This window comes from Mugil cephalus, chromosome 16, assembly GCF_022458985.1.
Source record: "Mugil cephalus isolate CIBA_MC_2020 chromosome 16, CIBA_Mcephalus_1.1, whole genome shotgun sequence".
In the NCBI taxonomy this organism is placed as follows: domain Eukaryota; kingdom Metazoa; phylum Chordata; class Actinopteri; order Mugiliformes; family Mugilidae; genus Mugil; species Mugil cephalus.
The window spans coordinates 1036756-1056697 of record NC_061785.1 but is presented as its reverse complement, the minus strand read 5'-3'; the positions used below and the strand labels follow the sequence as shown (position 1 = coordinate 1056697).

General features: G+C 42.8%; 2 protein-coding genes and 1 non-coding gene across 5 annotated transcripts in view; 1 reads left to right on the top strand and 2 right to left on the bottom strand.

The window, feature by feature from the left end:
• Positions 1 to 326: 326 nt before the first annotated feature.
• Positions 327 to 11770, bottom strand: hlfb (HLF transcription factor, PAR bZIP family member b). Of its 2 annotated transcripts, none has more exons than XM_047609033.1 (4): positions 11456 to 11770; positions 8453 to 8809; positions 2971 to 3185; positions 327 to 2207 (listed from the first exon to the last, which is right to left on the bottom strand). In XM_047609033.1, exons 1-4 carry the CDS (start codon positions 11571 to 11573, stop codon positions 1989 to 1991), a joined length of 909 nt encoding a protein of 302 aa, XP_047464989.1. In that variant the 5' UTR covers positions 11574 to 11770; the 3' UTR covers positions 327 to 1988. The 2 variants fall into 2 exon arrangements, with proteins under 2 accessions (XP_047464989.1, XP_047464990.1); XM_047609034.1 differs by having other exon boundaries at positions 327 to 2204; positions 11456 to 11769.
• A 2023-nt stretch (positions 11771 to 13793) lies between these two features.
• Positions 13794 to 19942, bottom strand: part of stxbp4 (syntaxin binding protein 4) — a 38611-nt gene continuing 32462 nt past the window's right edge. Inside the window, exons 20-22 of one of the 2 annotated variants that reach the window (XM_047609016.1) lie at positions 19725 to 19861; positions 14253 to 14310; positions 13794 to 13970 (exon numbers count right to left, since the gene is read on the bottom strand). In XM_047609016.1, the coding sequence (XP_047464972.1) occupies positions 13838 to 13970; positions 14253 to 14310; positions 19725 to 19861 (328 nt within the window). In that variant the 3' untranslated portion in view covers positions 13794 to 13837. Of the gene's footprint in view, positions 13971 to 14252; positions 14311 to 18298; positions 19573 to 19724; positions 19862 to 19942 lie in introns of those variants that run through there. The other variant, XM_047609017.1, reaches the window with a different exon arrangement.
• Positions 15044 to 15126, top strand: trnal-cag. Its single transcript has one exon. It is a non-coding gene; the product is annotated as a tRNA-Leu (tRNA).

Sequence of the window (19942 nt, the reverse complement as noted above, 5' to 3'; positions counted from 1 at the left end):
GTGTGTGGTGGATATTTAATATTTTTAATATTTTAATATGAAGCAACAGATAGAATCATAAGACATCCTGTAAATCCTGTATTTATTTTTCACTTGTTTTGATTATGTACATGTTTGACATCTATCTATCTATCTATCTATCTATCTATCTATCTATCTATCTATCTATCTATCTATCTATCTATCTATCCATCCATCCATCTATCCATCCATCTATCTATCTATCTATCTATCTATCTATCTATCTATCTATCTATCTATCTATCTATCTATCTATCTATCTATCTATCCATCCATCTATCTATTTAAGGACGACAGACTCAAAGTAGATTTTGACTTTTCTTTATTCCTTTAATCATGAGGAACATAATTAAAGACAAACACAGAATCAAACAGAGAGAACAGATGAATGACAGATGAAGGAACCCTGTAATAATGAGGGTTCCTCGTGTTGGCTGGTTACATTCCTCTGGGCCAAATATCAAACTATACACAGGTTTGTGAAAGTGGACGAGCACCTGGTGCGAACAGCTGACGTTGCACCTGCACAGGTGTGACGGAGGGTTTGAGGTATTTCTGGAGGATTTTACCGTAATGCCCACCACGCGTCGCCCTCACCGCTCCTTTTACAACTGTATCATTTTTATATGTGTCACACACCGTCTCAAAAATACACAGGAAATATCTAAGTAGGAAAACAGACTGTACAAAACAAGAATAACTCTGTATAAACATTAAACCTTTAATATATCAATATATCCTCTATATATATATATATATATATATGCTTTTCTTTTGGTCATGAAGTAGTAAAGAGTTGTACTAAAGTGATTCCACAGTAAAAGACAACAACCAACGGGTCAAATATACATTCATGTCCCTCTCGGCCACCAGGGGGCGCACTCACCACTGAAAATAAAACATAAAACCTTCTATTGCACTGAAACGGAGAATAAAACCAAGAATATCTGAAACAAAGCTATCAAATAAAATCCTGCTTTCTGAATTAAGCTCGTCTTTGGTTTGTAGTTTGTAGCTTCAAATCTAAAAATCTAAAATACCTGTAGCCGCCGATTTGTCTTCAACACGTCACAAAAACACGAGACCCCCCCGTCCAGATTATTAGGTACACTGGTGAAGTCATTCTAATGTAAACAGTGTTGAGTTGATGTTTTCAGACGGATGATTCACCTGGATTCTCTCTGTGGAGGATGAGTTAAACGGGACAGAAACTACATTCACTGGTGTACCTAATAAAGTGGCAGGGTTTCAACAATCATCATCTGACTTTGTCTTGTCTTGTTTGCATCAAGTCATCAAAGGTTACACAAAAGTGCCACATGTGAAGACAACGTGCACAAGTGATCGTGGTCATATTTAAAATTTAAAACGATTCCAGATTATTTTTATTATCTTTATTATCTTTATTAGCAGAAGGTCCCGTTCACTGAGCAGAGACAGACTCAACCGACCAGGTTCCTCTGAATGATCTGAACTCTCAGATCAGGACTTTGTCATAAAACATTTTGCCATAAAACTGCAATAAAACCCTTTTTTTTTGTTAGTTTTTTGGCATTTCAGGGAACATTATTAAAAAAATGTGAAATTTTGAGCTTTTATCAACATTAAAAAAAAAAAAAAAAGTCTCCAAAAAAAACAAGAATAACTGAGAGCAGATGTTGACTGAGCCAGGAAATATTTTACAGACAAAAACAAATGTTTCCTGATCCTGACGTTGGATTAATCCGCAGCTAAAAACAGCTCCTTCCTGTTTGTTGGTTAAAATCTACCTTTTAATTGTATTAATGAAACTAAACATGTGTATTTTAAAGGTTTCTGTGGTGAGAGGAGATGGTTTGTTTTTGATTGGTTTTCAGATCAGCCTGAAGCTGCTGCTGTGAGAGGAGCTGGTGGATCAGGACCGTTCTTCACGTGTCTTCATGTTTATCTCAATGTTAACGTGTATTTGTGTATGAATGTGTGCGTCCTCACAGAGGCCCGTGCTGAGCCTCGTACTTGGCCAGGACGTTCTTGGTTCGCCCCAGCTCCTTCCTCAGGTCGGCCACTTCCTGCCTCAGAGCCGAGTTCTCCTTCTCCAGGAACCCGGCCCGGATGGCGATCTGGTTTTCCTTGAGCCGCCGGGCGTCTCGCGAACGCTTGGCCGCCACGTTGTTCTTCCTACGACGAGCCCAGTATTTGTCATCCTGCTCGAAGGGCGAGAGGGAGGAGGGAGGAGACACCAGATCAATTAATTAATTAGTTCATTTCATTCCAACAGATTCTGTGATTTAGTTCAGTTAAAGAAAAGAACAAAAGAACAAGGTTTAAACTCCTCTTCTGGTCAGTATCTGGTCTTTAACGGGACCAGGACTCATTGTGGGTTCACACGAACCAAAGGAAGGAGGTCACTTTGTGTTTCCTTCTTTCTGCTGACGGCCTGGTCTAATTAAAGGTGCAGCTCTTCTTTCTTTCTGTTTCTAACAGTAATAACTTGACATGACGTTCGTCTCTGCAGCAGGACACAGATCCACGTTTTATTTAAACAAACTAAAAGCTAAATCCTCTCATCCAGGCGTCATTCACTCTCACATAAGCCTCTTAACCCGCGGGTCCTGGAGTCGACCAATGGGAGGTTCTCCTGGTGGACAGGTGAGCAGAGCCCACCACTCCTCTCGCTCCTTATGTCCCAGCATGCCGTGCTGCTTTAAGCCTGCTTCACTGTAATCGTCACTAATGGATGAGTCTGAACACCAGCCACCAAAGCTCACGTTCTCTGTCTGTAGTAGCACCATTACACCACTAGATGGAGACTAAAGGTTCAGATTCTATGAATCCAGTCTCCATGTGGTTCATAGCTGATGTAGAATCATGTGGTTAGACTCTAGACACTGGACGCTTCAGTACTGGGTTTGTCTGGTGGACGTGGTTAAAGGGTTTGTAGCTGCCTGGTCAGAACCGGCTCCAAATTACCTTCAGGTCTTCGGGGATGAAAACCTTGCGAGCCTTCTTGATCATGGGCTGTGGCTTCAGCTCCTCGGCGGAGAACTTGCGCTTGCGTGGGTCGAACATCTCCTGACCCGGAACGCTGGACAGAGCCAGGTCGGCCGGGTCGGGCTCGTAGCCGATGGGAACCTGGATGGAGTCTGGATCGATGGGGCTGGGAGTGTTTCTGGAGTTTGGGAGGCCTGGAGGGAGACGGAGAGGAAAGGTTCAGCTGAGATTAAACATATTAAAAAGAGTAAAGGAGACTCCCGTGACTCCACAGTGTGTCTCATATAAATACAGTGTGATTATTCCCATGGTAAAAGCTCAGAGCTGCAGCATTCGGATGCATCCAGTACATGCAGTGACAAGCTGCAGCCACTAGGTGGTGACAAACAGCTTTGCAGACAAACCAGGACTATAAACCTTCACAGGCCTCTCATTGAATTACTTGCAAATCCTAAATTTCGACCCTAGAGTTTTACTATACCACATCACATGATTGTTTTACTTTAAAAAAAAAAAAAAAAAGTGGAGAAAATCATCTTGCACAAGCGACCTCACTGTCTACATTTCATAATCTTAGTAATTATATTAAATTACCTATTTTTAGCAATTTTAATTTTCATTCCACACCACATCGCTGTTGTTTTTTGTATATTTTCTACATTCTTTCAAATTTACTATTGTACTATAGTTCCGGTTAGATAGATAGATAGACATAACCGGATATATATATCTTATATCTGGTTCCTGGTCTCATATCTGGTTCCTGGTCACATATCTGGTTCCTGGTCCTTAAACTAATGTAAACATGTACTTGTCACATTAGAACATCAGAGCTGATTCAGACACTTGTCAACATCATCACATTAGAAACATTAGGACACTTGTTCTTCTTCATGGTTCCTAATAAACCAGGTCAGAGGGGGGACCTTGTAGACCACATTAGACCCTGATTAGACCTGAGGATGGTTCCTTGATCTTCTCTGATTGGCTCAATGAAAACCACATGACAATAAACCTCACTGAGAGATGAAGTTACCACATATGGTTCCTGGTCCATGGAGGGTTAAAGCTTTTTAAAAATGTGACTGTGCAACAGACCAAACAGTTTCCGGTGGAACAGCCTGAAGCTTTGTGTCAGTGATTAAGACCTGAACAGCTGATCTGCTCTGAGCTGAGTGGGCGACCGGCGGAGACGGGAAACGTGGGCACAGCCGCCCTGTGAAAATGTAAAATCTGATAATGTATGACCATCGTCATCGCTCTCTCACGAAGAACTGCAGATCAGATCGGTTTCAGCTTCACGTTTTCTCTCTTTGCCCTTTTTAACCAAACAACAAACATGCTCTGAGTTTAGTTCTTTAACCACAGCACTGATGCTTTAAACTTCAGTTTTTCTCCATCTCTGATTTCAGTTCGTTTTCTTCTCTCGTCTTTGTCTCTGGAGCTGTTATGTAACTCTAACTGTGGGTGTTTTCATTAGCCAACAGTTATAGACGGAGAAGAACGACACCTGCTGTCGACCTGGTTAACTCTTTAAACTTCACACACTAGTATTCATCTGAGAATTCATCTAAGAAAACACACTAGCAGTCTCAGATGTTGCATGGTAAATTATCCAGATAAAAAGACTGATTAAGTGTGAATATGGAGGTTAGACTGTGCCAGGAAAGTGGAAATAGATTTATCTTTTTAAAGAAGCTTCTGGTTGAAAGTCTCCTTTCACTTTCCATGAAGAGCTTACTATGGTTCTATTGGAGGTAATGATTCACAGACAGGACTCCTTATCAGGGACCAAAGCCGATAAATTTAAAAAACATTTACGTTTTCAATCACCACATCTGTGACCTCAGAGGAGAGAGATGTAAGAAAACAAGAACCTCAGATGAACCCGAGTTCACTCCTTCCTTCCTTCCTTCCTTCCTTCCTTCCTTCCTAGATAAAGTCTAAAATCTTGTCAGTGGTCCCTGATACATCCATTTAACCCCTTGTCTGTGGTTCAGTGATCATTAAACACTGACTGTCTCATAATCCTTACAATAAATTTATATAAATATCTATAAATTCTATTTTCTGTAATAACTTTTTCTGATTTGCATCTGATCTCAAAGGTCCTAGAGTCAGTGTCCTGTAGCTTCCTAACGTCTGTCCTTCTAGAGTCGACTGGATCCAGTCCAATAGATTTTAATGTAGCGTGGAAAGAGGAGCTCGTACCTTGTGCTCTCTAGTCCATCTAGAGTCCAGAACACAAACTCCAAAACATCCTGGCTAGTTCACGGCAGACTGGACATAACTATGTGTGTAACTAGTTCCTAATGAGTTCACAAACTCGCCTTTATGCTGATGATGCTCTTATTTACTGCTGAGTTGCTACAGTCAGGCTTCGTTAGTTGTTTGACAGTTGTTTTGTCTTTCAGTGTTAGCCCTGTCCAATTTGTTAGCTAACGTTAGCTGAGACAGGCTCCACCCCCCAATGACCCTGCGATAGATTGTGGGTTTGTTTTGACGTCGTTCACTCCTGTTTAACTCAACTTAAACTTGAAATCAGTCAAATATTTAGGCGTCAGATCTCCAGAGGGTTTAAATGGTCTGATCTTAGAAGTACAAGCACTGGCCTCCCACCAAGTCACAGGATGAACCAGAGCCCCAAACACAACAAACATCCACGACAGAGAGCTGCATATTTCCTCGACTTCTTAAATCCTTGTGTTCTTATCAGATTCAGAAAGGCCAAGACATGATTAGAGAAACTTCAGTGAGTGAAGAGTGAAATAAAAGGCAGGAGGAATCCTTCCAGGCTCTGCAGTGACTCCACCTAATGAGCAGGATGAGGATGTTTGTGCTTTCCTGGTCCGTCCACCTCCTCTCTCGCTCCGTCGGTTTGTTTTTCATTATCGGCTGAACCCTGACTAACCTCGCTTGTTCCTGCCTCCTTATCTGCTGGACAGTCATGGGACCAAGTGGGAATACAAATATGCCAGATTATGCTACAGATTACTTTGCTATATTTAGACGACGGAGCGGCAGATTACAGCTACTGTTTGGTTCTACTGTGACCTGTGACAGCAGAAACTTTGAAGTCCTGGAGGAGCTAGAGTCAGTGGAAAATTACAAACTCTACTGAACTACTTCAGTTTGATGTTTTTAGTTTTAGGACGCCTCAACATCAGCCAGAACTGGAGGTCTAATCTCAGTCTGTGAGTAAATCAGCAGCAGCGCCACCATGTGGTCAGTAGAATATTGTATCAGCTGCTGTCTCCGATGGATCTCTACCTACCACTGGACCAGAACCAGGAACACATGGTTGGAGACTTGGAGACATGATCCAGATTTAGGAACCAGATGTAAAATCTCGAGTGGTTGAATATGAGGAGGTTTGTGTGAGATTCATCTCGTGGTTAATTATTGATGTGATCGTGTTGATTATCTTTTACATCCCGGAATCTTTATTTCCTTTCTTATCAGAGAAGTTTGTTTCACTTTGAGGTTGGAAGCCCTGTGGGTTCAGGTCTAATCTGAGTCTTTGTCTCTGAAATAAATCAGAACTTGTGAACATGTGAGAGTCTTTCTATCTGGTTCCTAAATCTGGATCATGTCTCCAAGTCTCCAACCATGTGTCCCTGGTTCTGGTCCAGTTGTAGGTAGAGATCCATCAGAGACAGCAGCTGATACATTATTGTACTGACCACATGGTGGCGCTGCTGTTCGATCTCCAGTTCTGACTGGGGACGAATTAATTGAGACACATTTTAATTAATTAAGAGCAGGTGTGAACACAGGAACTTTGGATCCGATGAGACCAGATACCGGTGTGATTTAATGAATGAGGTCAAAGAAAAGAATCATTAACTCTGAGCCAGCAGGAGTATTCCACAATGAGTCACACATTCAGCCCTGAGTGTGTGTATGTGTGTGTGTGTGTGTGTGTGTGTGTGTGTGTGTTATTGTCGATGTGACGTACTGTTGGAACTTGTGTGTGGATGGAGTTACCGCCATGTGACGTACTTCTGCAGTGGAAACTATGTCTGTGATAACACGATGCCTACTCGCAGGGAACACTATGCAAAACACACTCACGCCACACACACACACACACACACACACACACACACACACACACACACAACACAACACAACACAACACACACCCTCCGGCCTGCAGGTCACATGTTTCTGCATGCTGGGAGAGACCGGTGCATTTTCTGTCTCTAATGAACACGGAGGAAGAGTTAAAGAGGAAGTTCTCGCCTTTAAGCTGGTGCTTGGTAGTAAACACAGAATCACACACAGACTCTGGCTGAGGCCAGGACGTCTGCCGAGGTGTTGAATCTGACACCTCTCTGACAGGGTGCATTCAGGGTGAGCGTTACTACCAGGAGAAAGTGTTTATACTCTGCTATATCACGTCTATATCACATCTGTATCACATCGTTCAAGGTGAATGTACCTGAGCTCCTCCTCCACCAACCACCCAACACCACTCTCTGCCACCGTAACGGAAAACATCTGAACCTTGTCCCTTAAACCAACGTTTGATTTACGACAATAAAAACATTTTTATCTTTATACATTTATACCTGGTGCAAAAAGAGAGGACACTCCGCAATTACTTCACAGGAACGCTAAATGGCATCCAGCCATCTTTGAGGAAAACTTTACGAACTGAACTGAACTGATTCACAAGGAAATGCATTTTGGACCAATCACAGTTTACATTCCTGGAGGTCTGCCATTAACAAAAACCACGTCTCTGTTGCGTCAAAGCTTCTTCTTCTGTTTCTGTTTAGCGGTGGTTGGCCAGCATCAAAGCTGACAAAAATCCCAGAAGAAGAAGAAGAACTAAAACCCTGTAACTAGACCTGTGTGCTGTAGTAATGGTGGATATTTCCTGACTAGTGTGATGTGGATGTGATGTGAGGTGGTGGTAGGAGATGATGGAGTCCACTCAGGTCAAAGGATGCAGCCAAACAACAACAACAACAAACACTGAACGCTGCAACGTTTAGAAGAAGAGAAGAGACTAATCTTCCAGAGAGGGTTGGGGAGTTTATGGCAGCGTTGGAGGACCAGAACATTTCTGGAGTAGAGAACACAATGTACGAGCTCCTCTCTCCACACTGAAAGAGAACTCTGAAAGAAAGATTTACTGGACTGAATCCAGTCGACTCTAGAAGACCAGGAAGAGTTCTCTGCTCTCAGAGTTGGTTTCACATAATGAAAGGAAAAGCAACTCAGGAACTACTGGATATTTAAAAAAAAAAAAGATCTTTTATGAATTAATATCAGATTAATAAAATAAAGATATATTCACAAATATGTACAAACTACTCCTGTACATCGATGATGCTCTACTTTATCTAGACCTGAAAACTAACCAGGACAAGATCCTGATGAGACCAGAGTGTGGTGGTTGTGTGGTGGTTGTGTGAGACGCAGACCCAGCGTGAGGCGGTGGTTGTGTTACCTGCTCTGGCCGGGCTGCTGTGGAGGCAGTTTGGAGAGACGATGGTTGTGTGTACGGAGGTGGAGGCGTGGTTACTGAGGTCGATCACTGACGGCGTGGGCGTGGGAGGAACCGACGCCATGATGTGTGGAGGCCGCGGCGGAGCGTGTGGTTGGTGGGGGTCGTGGCGGTGGTGGGAGGGGCTGGATGGGATGCCGTTCTCAGACAGGAACTCCTCCAGGTCCATGTACTCCAGCTGGAAGGTGTCACCATCGTAGGGGAGGGTCTTGTCCCACAGGGTGGGGCCCAGGAAGGCCGACTGGGGGACGCTGCGCTCCTCCTCCAGGTTCTTCTCCTTCTCCTGCTCCTTGCTGAAAGCTGCACGATGGAGGGAAGGATTCAGTCAGTACAACGAAAACTAAACTCATCAGGACACGTTCACACACTCAGTCTGATGGATTCAACATTAGTCCTTTAACCTTGGAGTCACACGACGTAGCATCAAGACGCTTCTCTCTGAGTCTGTTTCTAAACTTCAGCCTGTAGATCAGGTTATAACTAGTGTTGGACACCTGGTAGTTTTGGACATGATCCTAAATAATTTTAATGGAACTTATTTTTTATTAGAATTTTTAACAGTGGTTTTAACAGTTACAGCGTCAGGGCACAGGAGATTTATATTCTTCGTCAATGTTACACCAATGTCCTCATTGACCGGCAATGGTGTTGGTGTCCTCCTCTGTCCCCCTATAACCAATCCATTTTTCCCATTTTTCTTCAAATTGTATTTCCTGTAGTTTCTCCATTATAAATATTTCTTCAACAGTGCTCCTTAGTCAGTGGCTCCACTTTATACCATGATCTGGTAATTACTTTTTTACTTGCCGATAATAGTATTTTAACCAAATACTCATCTTTTTTCTCTTTTTGTATCATGTTGTGTGTCAAGTTTCCCAAATACAATGTCTTACATGTTTTGTGTATCACTTTGTGTAAACTCTGCCATATTTGATCCAATACCCTTTTAGTTTTTTGCAAGTCCAGAATACGTGTGTGTGTGATCTGCACTGACGTGACCAAGAATGTCAGCACAAAAAGTTTCAACACATAATTACATTGATCCAATACATGTTTATACAAATGGAAAACGGAATTTATCATGGATTTGAAAACATTCAGAGATACCAGCTTTCTTCCCCATTTCTGTTCGGACCTTAAATAATAATAAAATAATTGTAAAGTTGAGCTGAAAAGAATGAAACCAAACCAGGAACAAGGACAAACAGAGTCAGACTCTGGACTCCAGAGGGTTGATATTGATTGAATGATGTTATTTTGTTAAGTTGTGGTTAAAACTAAGAAAGTTTCATCCACCCAGAGTTTTATTTCTGGATCTAATAATTAGCTTGATATTCATAGTGTGGCGTCTGAATGGGGCTTTTAAAACTAAGGAACTACTTCACAGTTACTGTTTATGTTTAAAAACAGAAGTTAACGTTAAATTCCTTCTATGTTGTATCTTTCCAGCCCAGAACCGTCAACATGCTGAAACCTGAGCAGAGGAGTGACCTCCTCCTTTAAACCTGCTCCAATAACATCACAACTCTGATGTGGCCTCAAGCTGCAGCGACGGCTTCTGAACGTCTCTGCAACAGGAACCAACTTCCTTCTGCTTCACAGGAACATTTTACATGCACCTGAGAGTTTCAGCTGAAATGTGACTTAAACTTTAGACTCAACTCAAGCAAATTAGTCTCAAGAGAATTTAATGGAAATAATTTATTTTTTTCTGCTAAAAATCTTAATACGTGTCCAGACCTCAGAGGTCAGAGTTCGTTTCAGGGAAGAGACGAGTTTATCTTCTACACATGTTTATAGTTTTACAATCTGTTTAATGACTGTAATCCAAGGATGTTCAGACTTTTCAGATTTTAAAATGTACATGTTCATATTTTAGGACATTTAGATAAAAGAAGAGACGTGAGTAAAACAATCTGCAGACGAATCATTAGAAAGAGTTTGCTTGGTGCCGTTTAAACTCGATCATTTGTGAAATCCTGACACATTCAACCATCACCAGATGTTCAGATATTAATCCAACGCCCTGTGGCCACTTCATTAGGTACGCTAGTGAACGCTAGCGCATTCTAATCTGAATAATGTTGAGCTCATGCTGAAAGGTGGTAACGTCCTGGTCCTGGTCACTTTCTGCAGAAATGTGAATATAAATGTAATTATCTGATTAAACTGCTCCATTTAACGATATTCTTCATGTTTGTCCAGTTAATTCATCAGTGAACAGAAGAATCTCAGAGTTGAAGAAGTAACGTTTGATCACCAGCTGCTTTCATTCTGTTCTTTGTCTATGATATTTAAATGAAGTTATGTGATGATGAGATGTTGGGAAACTAATCTGAGAGGTTTTACACAGTATATGCACTGACTGGCCAAAATATTAGGTACAAATGAATTCTGATGTAACAGTCCAGAACTAAAGCCTTGATCTGATGTTTGAGAAAAGTTTAGTTTCTTTTTTCTCATGCCAACACATTACACATCCCCTGGCCACTTTATTAGGTACACTAGTGAATGCATTCTGATCTAAACGGTGTTTAAAGGCGGTAATATCTGAATTTATCGTGTTGTGCAGCTCAGACTTGGTCACTTTCTGCAGAAATATGAATATAAATGTATAATATTATATATATATTATATGATATTATTCAGAATGAGTGTAAAATCTGATGTGACAGTTCTGAACTGATGTTTAGTTTCTTTTTTCTCATGCCAACATCATTACACAGCCCCTGGCCACTTTATTAGGTACACTGGTGAATGCATTCTGATCTAAAACCTTTTCGTGGCTGTTTTAATGTTAAAAAAGGATGGCCAAAATAATAGGAACAGGTCCAGACCTGGAGCAGCACTGCTGCTGTCACTGCTGTACCTAATGATGTGGCCAGGCTGCATTCCACAGGCTGGGAGGAAAGTTTGCGGTGTTGATGTGAGACCTCATGACTTCACCTTCATGATGCGGAGGCAGCTTCACCGGGTTCTCCAGCAGAGACTTCAGGACTCCGTGCGTCGATGGGCTCAGGAAGCTCGGGGTGAGCGCGGCTGGATGTCGGGACATTTTCTCCATCACGACGACTCCCTGGATCCAATTTAACCAAGACAAAGAACAAGAAGAAAAAAAGCAAAAGACGACGAAAAGATAAAAATGAAACGGAGCAAAAGTAAAAAGTAAAAAGAAGAAGCGCTCAGACGCAGAGGAGCCTCATCGGTCTCTGCAGCAGGAGGAGGACACGCACCGACCCACCACCGAGCCAACACCGTCTGCTGACGTCACAGCGAGAGGCAGGCCCCGCCCCCGGTCCCGCCCCCAACCACATATAAACACCCCCCCCCTTTACTTCACATAATTTCACATGACACACATTTTGTCATTTTACATAAAGACTCATTTAAAAGCTGAGACTGTTTGTTTGTTTTTATTATTTTAAATCTCATTCTGCAGCTTTTAAATCATCTGTTAACATATAAACACATTCACATCTACAGCTACATATTACATTTAATATTCTTAGTATAATAATGAATGTTCTCTATTTTATTTATTTTGGTTCCGTTATATCAGCTGATAACAGGTTATTCAACGTTTGGCTCAAAACTCAAAAAGCAACTTAAAGAAGTTAAAAATGCATCAAATATGAAGCCACGAGTGAAATGTTATTTTATACTTATGATGTTGTATTAAATACTACACAGGTGGATATTAGACCTGAACTAAAGTCACATATTTACGGGACGATTGTTCATTAATGTGCAAATAAACAATAAAAATGAAATGAATGGTGAGAAATAAACAGGTGGAAGAAAACACATTCATTAAGATTCTAAATACAAACGATGTTGACAACGAAGTTACATCGTTTATAAACAGGAAGGTGCATCACACAAGAATCCTGGAGGTAATTATAGTCAACAAATAATAATAATAATAATAATAACAATAATAATAATAATAATAATAATAATAATAATAATAATAATAATAATAATAATAATAATTGTTAATATCTTTATTTTTTCTGACCACCTGGAGCTTCTTCTTCTTCTTCTTCTCTGGAATGCTGCCTCACACGAGTGGGACGGACTGACCTACTTTCCACCAATGAGAGGCCGCCTCACCCCCTCTCTCCTCCCCCTCACCCCTCCTCCCTCCCACAGTCACATTGAATCTCATGTGCTCCAGAGCGAGAGAAACACAAATCCTGCAGCGGGAGGGGAGGAGAGAGGAAAGAGGAGAGAGGAGAGGAAAGAGGAGAGAGGAGAGGAAAGGAGAGAGGAGAGGAAAGGAGAGAGGAGAGGAAGGGAAGGAGGAAACAGGAGATGAGAGGAAAAGAAAGGAGAGGAGGGAAATGAAGAAGTGAGGAGAAGCGTGATAGAGGAGGAAACATAAGAGAGGAAAAAGAGAAGGACGTGAAAGAATCAAGAAAGAGAAGAAACGATAAAACTAGAAGTCTTGTCCTCCACTAACTGGAATAAATAAAAACCTGATCGTCCTCTCATCCAGAGAACGAGGCTTTTGAGCTTCATGGACAAAGACACAGACAAAGATACAGACAAAGATACAGAGATCATGACTGATTCATCTGACCTCTGACCTCATGAAGCTCTGCAGCAGAGAACGGCTCATCAGAGGACGTTAATTAGGGGGGAGGGGGGGGAGGTTAATTAGGGAGGGGGCGGGGGGGCGTCCATTGTCCATTGATCGTCTTTGGAGCCTGATGATGTTCTACAGATGATGCTTGTGTATTTTCTCCCTAAGGACATTAGAGAGGAGACGTGATGGAGACGTGATGGAGACGTGATGGAGGCTTCATGACTCTGTATGAATCCAACAAGGAGGGAGGGGGAAGGAGGGGGAGGGAGGAGGGAGGAGGGAGGAGGCCTCACAACGAAGGTTAAAACCTGCTGTTGACTTGAGGACAAAGGTCAGAGTGTTTAAAAGACGCGTATAAATGAACGTGTGCGTCTGATCTGATCCGTGGAGTCATGAGGTTTGTGTTCGTCCGCTTCCTTGTTTTTCTTCTAACTCGTCTGTTGATGGTAGAAAGCGTTTTTATGATGAGCTCCGTCATCTCTTTCTTATCTTCAGGCTGCGCTGGAAACGCTGACGTGTTGATCCGTTCAGTCTCAGTCCGTCCAGCGTGGAGGGAAAGTGTCCCAGCCTCAGGACAGAAGGTCAATCCACGGAGGAGGAGACGTCCCTGAGGCTGGAAATAAATTAACAGACACGAAGATATAGAAGCAGAAATAAAGAAACGACGTCTCCATAAAAATGAGTCAAACCAGCAGATTTAACAGGAGAACTTTTTATTATCAGAAATAAATCCTCTCTCTCTACATCTCGGTCTCTATGGACGGACTGGACTCCGCGTCCCGTCCTCCCTCCGGCTCTGAGGTCTCTGCAGGACCAGTCGTCCCCGGGACGCTGGTGATGGGGAGAGTCCAGGACGTAGTCTGGGTCACGTGACTGTCTCAGAGGAAGGACAAGGTTATTAGTGTTAAAGCCTGCAGGATTCATGTCCATGATGATCAGCTGATCATGATGTCAGCTCTATTATTATTATTATTATTATTGTTATTATTGTTGTTGTTGTTGTTGTTGTTGTTATTAATGCTAATGAGTGGCCACCTCACACACACTCATTCACACACTGATATTTTCATTTTCATTCATATTTTCTGGTGTTTTCTGTCCTGATTTATAATAATAACAGTGAAGAGAAAAACGTATTTTATCGTATCGTCTCACTTGATGTAGTATTTGTCTCCGTCGGCGGTGAAGGCCTCGTCCCAGCCGTAAGGAAGAGCTGCAGGTGAGGAATAAAAACACATTCAGTGGATATCATCTGAACTTAATGTGATGTGCAGCTTCATCTTTCCAGGACGTAACCAAGCCTCTCGCCTCGTATCAGCTTTAATATGAGTCCGTCAACCTCATTTTACTTTTCACTGAACAAAAGCACATCAGACCAACTGACCCCGAACTGTTCACACAGAATAAAAGGCTCAAGATCAAACATGTATCATCATCTCTTATCACGGATCAGAGCTGGTTCCCAGACCTTTACTCATGTCATTTACTTTATTTTATACAAACTGTTTCTTCTGATGATCTTAAACTGGAGCGAGCAGATAGAATCAGTGTCCAGGAAGTGACATCCACAACATGTAGCTGCTAGCGTTAGCATCCGCCCTCAGGGACCTGGTCTTCACAGTCCAGTCTGAACATCTCTACTCTCATGAGGTTTTTCAGACGTATCGATTTAAAGGTTTATCTCAGTGGAAAGAGATAAGTTTTTATTTTTGAAAAACTGGAATGGAAACTTCTACGGATCTGGTGTCTTCAGTCCACATCTGGAGGTCTGGGTGATGTCCATCCGTCCGTCCATCCATCCGTCCGTCCGTCCGTCAATCAATCAATCAATCAATCAATCAATCAATCAATCAATCAATCAATCAATCAACCAATCAATCAATCAATCAATCAATCAATCAATCAATCAATCAATCAATCAATCAATCAGACAGTCAGACAGACGTGTCAGGATGGCCGAGCGGTCTAAGGCGCTGCGTTCAGGTCGCAGTCTCCCCTGGAGGCGTGGGTTCGAATCCCACTTCTGACATAGGTTTTAGGTTGAGATGAACTTAACTTAAAATAACTAAGCGTCATAAACTAAGAAGAAATGAACAGAGTCTGGATCATGTGTTCCTGGTGCTGGTCCAGCGGTAGGCACAGATCCAAACCTCCTCCATCATATTTAATGCTCACACAGAGAGACGGACGGCTGCATCGTACCAGACTGGTCTCATCTGTGTGGACAATAATCTTCATGTAGTTACTCAGAGACGACAATGAGGCTGTCGCTGCTGGAACAAAGACGCTCGCTCTGAGGCCGGAAGCCTCTTTGTGAAGCTGTGAATACGAAGAGTGACGATAGATTTCACAGACCTGGTTTCACTCCGTCCGTCTACAACCTACAAGACCATTCATCAAAGACTCTTTGTCTGGGGGACGAGGGTCCACCGCAGAGACCAAAGACGTCACTGCAGAGGAACAACTTTATCTGCAGCGACTCCAAACACACACAGACTCACATCGATCTGCTCAGAAAATGTAATAAATTCGAGCCTGAAAACTGTCTCTGTGGATCCGACGGCAGAAAAAAGCCTTTAAAAGAGAAGACGTCCAGTTCTCCTTCACTGGAAACATCTTTTATAAATGTCCAGACGTGTCATTAGATATTTCCCTGCAGACACACATCATCGATTTCATTCCACTTTCATGCAACATGACTCATGAGTGTTTTTATGTTCAGACTCGCAGATAGAAATTTAATTAACGCTCAAGTGTTTTGCTTTTCACGAATTCCACTTTGGAACGGTTCCATTCAGCCGTGTCGCTGACATGTTATGAATTATTGATCGGAGTTCATTTAGTTTGTAGTCGGAGGACGAACGGAGAAAAGTCTGTAAAACTCACCTCAGTCTCAGGTCAGTTCTTTTTATTTGAGACTCTGACTGATCTCTAGGCCTTTTCTTAGGCCTTTGGCCCCAGGTCTCCAACAGCAGATTAAACTCTTTTATTTAAGTCTTTAGGTCAAATACAAATTTTACTTTTAAACCAGAAAAAAAAAGAACTAAAAAGTGTTTTTGTTTCCTGTGAATGTTAAATATAGTTAATCAGTTTAAAGCAGATGTTTCGTTCCTCGTCTTCAGTATTTGTTGCGTAATGAAGTTAAAGCCACTAAGCGCCGTCCTGTTCTCTCCTGTCTGCAGATTTTAAGTCAGTGTTTGACATTTAGATCAAATTTAAGCTGTAATTCAGCGTTAATTGTTTTACTTAATGCTCTGCAGGTAAAAGGTTCCCTTCTCCTTTAAAGGAGGAGAAGAAGCTTGTAGTGTTTTAAAGCCTGAATGTGTTTCTCCTGGAGGATCCATGTCGCTGCATACGAGTCTAAGGCAGGCGGTCGTCATGGAAACCGTGTCAGAGGCGGAGGATGAGGTGAAGTGGGTGAACCTGCTCGGCCCCGATTGTTCCTCGTGCATCTGTTCGAGAAAAAGCGCGTGTGATTTACTTCACGTAACTTTCTTCTGTGTGTGAGGAGCTGCTGCTTCAAAATAAAAGCCCAACGCTGGCGTCAGCTCTGAGCCTCATGGTTTAACGAGACAATTGTTTCCAGGCAACAGTGAAAGTAAGCCACAGGTGAGTGCGACGGGGCTGACCTACTTTCTGATTACCTCTAACAGGACGTCTGTGATGCCGAACCACGGCTGCTCGTTATGTAACTGTGCCCACGTCCTCCCACCGACGCTCTGACGGAGGGAAATTAGGTGAGTGTGTCAAAAACTCACTTCCCTCCAGCTGAATAGAAACCGAACATCAACCGCCTCCAGCAAATACACAGAGCCCAAAATGATCTGACAGCTCCAGACGTTCATCAGTCCATCATCTGACTGCAGCCGACTGTCATTTATCAGCATCCACGGTTTTATTGAGTAAAATGTTCTTAAAATGTTTCAAAACGTTTCACATCGACAACGTGTTTTGTTCAGGTGAACTCAGGCTGATGTTCTACAGACTCATCAACATTCAACCAATCGTCTCAATATGAAAAAAAAAAACATACCGATGAGTCTGGGTCATGGTTCTGTGTATTTGCTGGAGATAATATACTCTCCATGGGTCTGTGAAGGTTCCCAGTCGTCCATGTCACAGTTTATCCTAAAACTAAAAACAAACCGAACCAGAGGGAACGAGACTCGTTGGTTTTCTTGAACACATCTCATCTCCAGTCGTCCTTCTTCCTGAACTAAAAAACAATTTCCTTGAATCCTCTGACTCTTAGTATTCACTTAAAAGTCCAGACCATCCACAGCCAAACAGGAGCGTATCTTTGTTCCTATGTTCCCCGGTCACATACAGAGCAGGGAACATAGGACCCGGGGAACATGGAGATGATCTGCTGCCAAACAATGTGTGTGAACTGTGTATTTACTGGAAATGCTTCAGTGATTTATCAAACTACCAACTGACTGTGAGTCTATTTGCTGATTTGATGTCTCACTAATAAAACCTGAGCACACAATGAGTTTCCTGGAAACCCTTCAGATTACCTGACGGCTCGGTCTTTTTGCTGGAATCATTATACTCACCATTGCTTTTGTGGAGGTTCTCCAGGTCATAGTTGGAGCTCCGTGTGTTGCTAAGCAAACCTGAACTCCTTCCTGGAAACCCTTCAGGTTATCTGATGGCTCTGTCTATTTGCTGGAGGACTCATGCTACATGTTTCCTACCTTCCAGGTCTGTTAAGACAACACGCTCGTTGGTGCATTCAGGGACATTTTGATATCCAAGTACTGATCAGGAACTTGGTATGTGAAAAGCATTCTGGGTAATCCTACCACCAGATCCACCATGATGATACCGGCTTGAAGGAAGAAGAGCTCGCTATGTTAGCTGGTTTAGGGTAATGCTAGCTGGTTTAGGTTAATGTTAGCGGGCGTAGACTAATGTTAGCTGGTTTAGGCTAATGTTAGCTGGTTTAGGGTAATGCTAGCGGGCGTAGACTAATGTTAGCTGGTTTAGGCTAATGCTAGCTGGTTTAGGCTAATGCTATCACCAGATCCACCCTGCTGATGGAGCATGTTGTGAACCCAGATGGTGCCGTTATTTCTAGTATTTTCTCTTCAAATAGAATCTATACACTTGACTTATTTTTATGTTCTGCTTGTTCATCGTGTGTTCGCAGCCCAGACTTTCTAAGACGAGCGTAGATACATCAAGACTGCATCTTATTCTGCATCACTTTCTGCTTCTTTTATTTTATGGCATCAGTCTCAACTCATGTGGTCGAACAGTTTCTGCACAAAGAACAACTCATGATCTGCAGCTTGTTTCAGAATATTTACTCTGAAAAATAACAAACAGCAAACAACTCCAAATGTGATAAAAGCGTCTAAAGCGTCCCGTCGTCAGACCGGAGTCCTTCAGTCTGAGTTCCCGCTGTGACGACGTGGCTGGTTTTCTTCTTTCCTGACCTCAGTTTGCAGGATTTCTCCTCATGTTGTTGTTTGATGGCGTTTTGTTGTGTTGTTACTAAACTACTGCACAGACACCGAGTGAAACACTGAGCAGCTAACAGAGAGCTACAGGAGGTTAGCTACGGCACATGGCAACCTTATGATACTGTTTCCATTGGTTTATATTGACTGATAGATGATGGTGTGTACTGATACAGAGGCTGAGGCTGAGGGACGTTTAAAGGACGACGACGACAGGTTGGACAAGTTCGGTTCATCAGTCGCTTGATCTGATCGGATCTGAGTTTTGGCTTTTGCCTTCAGAACGAGTAGGTTAACATTTCTGAAAACTATAAACCAGGATATATTCAGAATACTAACAACCTTACTTGTGTTGGTGCAGATATTCTCGTCACTATATAAATAGTTTGGTTAGTTTAGGTCACATTATTTGCTTCATTAGGCAAACAGCGTTAATTTTCAGAGTTGGTGAAGGTTCTCAGTCATCCAGGTCATGATTATCTAAAAGACGTTGAATAAAGGCAGAGATACTGAAGACTCATCCACTCATGAGCGGCGAAGCGAAGAAGCTACTCGAACAAGTGGCGAAGGTTCAGTCCAGCTGCCGTTATTCAGCGCTCTTTGGATTTTCTGAGTTTGATTTCCATTTAATTTTGGAAAGAAAGACATAGTTCAACATTTCTAGAAACATCTCACAACATACACAAAATATTCAGAATAAATAACCTTGTGGCCGTCCTGTCTGGTAGTTTGGGTCTGAAAGTGGACCAGTGGACCGAACTTGAAAACCTTCATGTGTCCGAGTTTCTCTCCAGCGTTCTAACCTGAAGAGGAGCTGCTGCACCGTCTCCGGGTTAAAACGTTGAAGATCAACGAGCTGCTTCACGCTATCAGACAGTGTTCATGCAGACTTGAAGAGTCCGTGAGCAGAGGAGACGAGGAGGAGCAGTCGGGGAAGAGTTCAGATGGAGGACTGTCCTGGGCCGACGCCTTCCTGATAGTCGGCTCGGTCGTCTAGAAGGTCAGCACTGAAACGGGGGAGGACAGTCACCAGTGGCGGTTCGGTTCCGGCTCCGTCCGGCAGGAGTCGCATGCAGGGCAGGAGGAGGTGGTGGAGGAGGTGAAAGAGGAGGAGGAGGAGGACGTGCAGGCCGTCATGCATGGAGCTGAGATCACTTACAGTCGACCTCCAGGATGGCTCGGACTGTCCGTGTGAGCTCCTTGGCCTCCTGGGCCAGCGTGGCCGCCGTCCACGGACTCTTCTTGTATCGAGGGGGGAGGCTTTGAGACGACGGACCCACTTTGACGTCTCCAGAGCTGAGAACAGAAAGAGAAGGAGTCAAGACTGAGTCACAGAACTCCCACAACGCTCAGGACGACTGGACCTCGAGGACGGAA